This window comes from Scleropages formosus, chromosome 4 (assembly GCF_900964775.1).
Source record: "Scleropages formosus chromosome 4, fSclFor1.1, whole genome shotgun sequence".
Classification (NCBI taxonomy): Eukaryota; Metazoa; Chordata; class Actinopteri; order Osteoglossiformes; family Osteoglossidae; genus Scleropages; species Scleropages formosus.
This window is the reverse complement of record NC_041809.1, coordinates 28,635,790-28,642,545: the sequence shown is the minus strand read 5'-3', so window position 1 is coordinate 28,642,545 and position 6,756 is coordinate 28,635,790. Positions and strand designations below refer to the sequence as shown.

General features: G+C 38.7%; 1 protein-coding gene across 1 annotated transcript in view; it reads right to left on the bottom strand.

The window, feature by feature from the left end:
- Positions 1-1,783: 1,783 nt before the first annotated feature.
- The window catches only part of LOC108934241 (protocadherin-1-like), a 28,755-nt gene continuing 23,782 nt past the window's right edge, over positions 1,784-6,756 (bottom strand). The window contains exons 3-4 of the mRNA XM_018751805.2: positions 5,713-5,932; positions 1,784-2,284 (exon numbers count right to left, since the gene is read on the bottom strand). Of these exons, the coding sequence (XP_018607321.1) occupies positions 1,953-2,284; positions 5,713-5,932 (552 nt within the window). The 3' untranslated portion in view covers positions 1,784-1,952. The remainder of the gene's footprint in view (positions 2,285-5,712; positions 5,933-6,756) is intronic.

The window sequence follows — 6,756 nt, the reverse complement described above, 5'->3', positions numbered from 1 at the left end:
AAATAATATACATTTTCATAGTACCTTAAATCATAGCTCTGCTTTTAAGGCCTTGTCTTTAATTTGAGGTCTTTACTTTGACTTGATGATGGTGACTGAACTGAACGTTACTGGTAGTCATGCCAGTGTGACTGAAGTTAACATCATTTTGTAATTATGCAAAATGAAAGTTTGGAAAATTTCAAAACTGTAAATCTGTCATCTTTTAGAAAAATACAGCACAGTTGCATAAAAACAAATACATAAATAATTGCCAATTTGCCCCATGCGAACATAGGTGCATCTGTTGCTCACTTCAGCCCTATACTCACAGTAGATATGATTAAGCATAATTTCACCCCAAAGCAGATGTGAAAACAGCAGGAAAAGCAGTTTTCTTGCTAGTCCCAAACCAATTGGTATCAACTACACACATCGTGAGCAGCAGCTGGAAACAACTCTAGTATATTGACCAAGACAGCTTGCACTTTGGAATATCTTGATCAGGGCAAACGTCTAGTTAAGTGCACTCTTTTTATGCATTTCACTCTGTCTTTCTAGTTTTTTGTTATTGCTTCAGGGATGGTCATTGATTTGTTCTTTTTACACCATTAGTCACTAAGGAGAGCATATCACACTGACAGACTTTAAAAATGTACATTTATTCCTTTTACGTCTTTTAGTTGGTCTCTATCATCCTCTGTACTTAACAAAAATGCTCAATGGTTGATGGTCGTATAGCATATAATCAATCCCATGTCTCTTCAGTAATAACGGAATTTTAAGCATCTCCAGTTGGAGCAATATCTTGGACAATTTACCTCTAATGACCAGCAATTAGGACATTTATACAAGTTAGTCTATTTGTGCCTCTGTCCGGTACTGGTTGACATTAAGGAGAGATGTATTTTTTACTTGAGTGAGGGACTTAGCTTAAATAAGAAAAGATTAGATTGTTTCACTTTTCTCCTCTCCGAGATGTGAACTTTCCTGAAGATAAGAATGATGTGAAGGAAAGTGAGAACACTACATTTTTTTGCTGTCATATACATACTTACATGAAAGTAGGTGTGCAGTAATGAACAAGTAATGCACTGCTAATGAAGGGATGGTTTTGTATCATCCAGGGAGGCCTCAGTACACAGTGTAACCCTCTCAAAGGACACAGCTTATTTCCTTGTTTTTGTTGTTGCTTTCCAGTGCATTCTAGTTGTTCCTGAGTCCATATGGGACATATGTACAGTCTATCAGGGCACCTTTAATAGGCCTCCTGATACAATCACAATACAGTTTCAGTATATCATCAATAATAAAGAAATGCAATAAAACGTTGTTTTAGCACTGGACAATTATCAACACAACTGACAACTCCTTTGTCAAAGGCTTATTACCCAGATAAATATATTCCTGTATTTAATGCTACTACATCCCCGAGGGTTCCCCTCTAAAAAATGTCCAAAAATGAAAGAAATGTATAGTTCTGACTTTACTCATAAAGAAAAAAAAAAATACAAAAGTAAAAAATGAGATTTCCCATATTCCAGTATGTTACAAGATTCACGCAAGTAATTACAATGTACTTTAAAATTCTCTTAAACTGTAACATTCCTGTAAATTAACAGTTCTCCCATTTATCACTGCAATGCTTTTCGGTAGAGGCTTTTCTACAAAAACAACAATTACACAGGTGACAGGACCTTCTCGCAAGTACATGTCTCACAGGCAGATCTCTCACAGGAGCTTCACCCTCTCTGAGGGTTTTTCACAGGTACAGGCCTCAGAGGCCTTTCATGGGTAGACCTCTTTTAGACACCTTCTCTGAGGTAGATCTCTTGCAGAGAACTTCTCAAAAGGTCATCTCTCTAAAAAGGACCGTCACAGGTAGATCTCTTTCAGAAGCATTATGATTGTTAGATCCTCCCAGGCAGGTCTCTCTGAGGCATTTCTCACATGTAGATCTCTTAGAGGCCTTCTCACAGGTAGATCTCTTTCTTGGAAGTCTCCTCTATGGCAGGGGCCTGGCCTGGCTCATGGCTGCTGCAGGAGTAAGCACTATGGGAAGGCAGCAATCTCACACTGGCCACCTTGGCACATCGCTCATCTGGCAACCTCGAGCCCCCTGGACCGAGACGGTCCACGTTACCCTTCTCCTGGTAAGGCAAAAAGGTGGACAGTTTGGGGGTGTTCCTTGTCTTGCGAACGGGAGATGGCTGCCCTGGCATCCAACAGGTGTCTGAGTGGCCGAACTCGGTGCATTCCTGAGTGCAGTTACCAGTCATGGCTACATCAGGCAGGGACCGAATATCTGGTGGAGAGAAAACGGACAGCAAATTTATTACAACCAGGGGAATATATCAATATAAAGACTAGATGAAGATGATAATGCTTGGAAAGTTAAAGGCAAAAAATAAGAGTTCAACCAGCATCCAGATGGACGGATTCAATTACAGCGGCAATGGACACACCCTTTCAAGATTAAAGACACCAGTGAATGGCAGAGCAATCTGGAGGCACTCTGTATTTGCCGAGAGATGTCAGCTCAAAAACACCTAGGAACAACAATAACGATGGATGCATCAATTTCAAGCCTAAGGACAGCAGCAGCCTAACTCCAAAAAGGGTATCAAAGTACATTCAACCTCAACAATGTGATGCCTTGGAAAGAGGTTGATCCTAGGTTTTCTATTCCCTATTCACATTATGACAAATTTACATTGTAACAAAATCATAGAATCTCACTCTACATTATTTTCTACTGTATAACATGTATATACACTGTATATAACATGGTTGTGGGAGTGTGCAATCAATGTAAAAATCATTGTGTTAACTGGTGAGACATGACTAAAATGAACAGTGGAGACATGCCAAGTACAGAGGTTTTATTCTTTTCTTGAATAAGGGAAGAGAGATTACTGCACCTAGGGCCCACGGTACAAAAAACACTTGATTGTGATTTACGACCACTGAGAAATGGGAAAGTTAGATGACCCAGAAATACAGTGTAGAGATCATGACTGGGTCTACAGTGTCTATGAGGGTTGTATGAAGTATAACCCTGCAATCCCAGAATGGCAGAAGCACTGTTTTGAATTTAAACTGGGCTTTGCCTTGTAATCAGTGATAGAATAGAAAAAGTGAGATGTGGAACATTTAAGCAGGTTGAATTTGATTTGTACAGTGGTGTTTTTTTATAAGGGGGCATGGTGGTGTAGCGGGTTTAGCCTGTGTCTACTCTCTGGGGGGTCTGGGGTTCGAATCTTGCTTGGGGTGCCTTGTAATGGCCTGGTGTCCTGTCCTGGGTGTGTTCCCTCTCCCTCCAGCCTTGCGCCCTGTGCTGCCGGGTTAGATTCCGGTTCACCGCAACCCTCCTTGCGACATGCGGTTTCAGACAGCGTGTGTTTCTTATAAGTTGGAGCAGTCAGCTGGTACATGCTGGCAGTTCGGCCATGAGGGAACTGAAATAGTTCAGGTGAGACATTATCACAGCATGTACCACAAGGTAGTTGCAATATTTAGTAACGTAGGAGGAACATATTAAATCCATACTAATGTGCAACACATTTCTTTGTAATTGGCAAGAAATCACCTGGTAGTCAACTTGACAGGCTTTATGGAACACCACTGTTCTACAAACACTCAAAAAGCTATGTGCTCTTCACAAAGTACTTTACTCGGGGTGTTTTTAATCTCCGAGTCAGGGGTCTAAATTGCTAGTTCTTGAGAGGTACCTTGACTGCTTCTGCACGAGGACTGTCAGGACTAGCAAGCAGTTCAGAAACACTCCATTTTAATGCGGTTTAAAGATTTCAACTTGAGTGTGAGAACTTGTGATTCATAATTAAAAAGATACCGATATCATTCTCTGAAACAACCACTTTGCCCTAGGCCTTCAACTTCAATGTTTTTTTTTTTTTTCCTTTTTTTTACTTCTGTGAAATAGATGGGCTGTAAAATCAACATCGAAACTTTAGATTTAGGGAAGCAACACAGGGAATTTAATGTTTTGCTTCATTTGATAATGTGTTTCACTGAGCATGCAGGAAACAAGTTTGACTCCCTTCTCTCAATCTGCAGTCTCCATAAACTCATATTAGACCCTTTGCATAGATGAACTAAGAGAAATTTGGCACATTCATGTTGTTGAAGTTACTCCTCTGTTAGATTAATGATGCTAGACAGTAATTTAGACACCAATGTGAGTGAGCGTAAAATATTTTCCTGTTATTAAAGTTTAACCTACAGTTTCTTAGTTTGAGTGTGAATTGATATCTTACAGAGAGGCAGAGACTTGTGGCTTCTGCATGTTTACATGTATAACATGTCACTGGGAAAATGAATAGAAGCCAGAATAGATGAGCTACACATTTTCAAAAAAAAAAACAGTATAGTCAGTATAACTAAAAGATGGTATACTGCATACCTGAAAGTCAGTGAAAATTATAATTACAATGATAATAAAATATGTCAAAGAGCAGTTAGCGGTAAACATCAGTGAAATTTGGGTGGACTGTGGATAAGCACTACATCAAAAGTGAGTTTGCAACTACTGAGGCTTTAATTGTATTTTATAAAGCAGAAACCACAACTGGGTTTTGAGAAAATAATTACTGTATCATTTTGGCTTAACATCTATGGAAGGACCACAGCAGAATATTTCTTTACAATATTTATATATTTTTAACAATATTTCTGTAAACAGGATTTGCTCTCCTGAATTTCAAAAAAAAAAAAAAAGAAAAACATGTTTATTATATGCAAGACACATTTTGGCCTGCAGTAAGGCTCAGTTGTGTTTGATGGAAATAAAAACCCTTCCAAGCTTGTCAGCTACTGTAGTGTTCATAAAGCGGTGCAAGATTTAATATGATGTTGATTTCAGAATATATTTTCCAAAACACCCATCCCAAAGAAAACCAAATAAGAAAAAACTGCCATTTAGTACCACAGTCTATTAAATGTGATGCAAGAAATGTATCACCCGAAGCACCTTGCAGAAATCATACTCATGAATACTGTTTAAAATCTTCCCTGTAGCACACAACAGAAAACATTCATGCAGTAAAACTTCATATAAAACATGAAAACATTAGTATTCTATAGACATCAACTAACTGATATGCCACATACAATAAAACCCAATAAAACTCCACGAAGAAATAATTTTTAACCTTTTATATCAAACATTCATAGAAGCACCTTTGCTCAGGAAGGGACCCTTACTGAATATCAAAACAGCAGTGTGTGCACTGCTTCCTAAAGAGACTGTTCAACATGTCCATTCAACACTTTGGCCAGGGAGAGGCCAACACATACACCTGCAGCAAAAATGAAAAGACAAAAGTGGTGTATTGTTTTTTAGTTTGTGATAAGTACTGATATGACTTTTCAGAAACTGTTGAAGGGTAAGTTTAGAACAGTACGAGGTGATTCTAAAACTTCTTCCAGGTCATTATTGGTGATTGATAACTGATAATTCACACACTCACTTTCATTAACCACTTGTCCTAGTCAGGGTCGGGGTGATCTGAAACCTATCCTGAAATCACCAGGTGTAAACCAGGGGAGACAGGACACTAGTCCATCACAAGGCAGCCACACATTGACACATTCAGTCACTAAAGGCAATTTAAAGTGTCCAGTTGACCTGAACTGCATGCCTACTTGCAGTAGCACCACTGTGTAGCCTTGATTAATTATAATAAGTAGCTGAACACAGAGGTGAATTCCTACCATTTTCAGGGTGTTCTAACTCGCCAATGCTGCCATCGGGGGTGGTCCTCTCATAGTGGTCCTCAGGGAGGGCAAGGGGTCCAATACGTGGTCCTGATGATGACTTACTGCTGGGTGTTTCTGATTCTTCCAGTCCACTGTCATAATAACTGTGCTGGGAGGAGTCGTGTTGGTCCTGTGTTTGATTGGTTGTTGAGAAGGTCACTCTACGATGAGGAAGCTGTAAGACAGGAAAAAATTTTATCAGCATGTTTATAATATATATATATATATATATATATATATATATATGAAATTGTTACTATGGAATATACAGTATGTATATTGAGTATCATTTATTTCTGGTGTTTTGCTGATTATTTGGCTCATAACTGAGATGTCTAATGTCTTAGCAATAATGAGTGACACCATACAGTAACATAATTGGTAAGAACAATGCATTATTTCAATGCCTATACAACAGAGTAAATGTAATGAAAATCTTTTTTTTTACTAAATTAATCAGATCAGTTAACATGAGCATATTTTCTCTTACTCTCTGTCTTACTGGGTGAAAGCTGGTGGAATTAGGGTTAGCACTGCTGCCTTCAGACCCAAAGGTCACAGGTTTGTCTCACCACCTGCTGTAGAATCCTTGAGAAAGATACTTGCCCTAAAAATTGCTCCAGTAAAATTACCCAGCTGTATAAATGGGTAAATAATTGTAGGTAGATTAACATTGTAAGTCACTTTGGGGGAAAAAGTGTCAGCTACATGAATAAATGTAAATGTACTCTAAGGGCCCAGGGCTTCAACTTGCCATTTAAATGATAGACGAAGATTTCCAATTATCATCAAACGAGATACTCCTAACATGAAAAACTGAACAGGATTTCCAACCCAAATGAAACAGTCTGTAAACTCAAGACTATAAGTTCAGAAACTGCAGAGAGAAGTTACAGCATGCCAGCTACTGCACAGAAATAAATCTTAGAAATGTACAGTGATACTGCAGGAAGAGGAGAAAGAGAAGAAAAGTCAATTCACATTCTCCGTTGCGGGTTG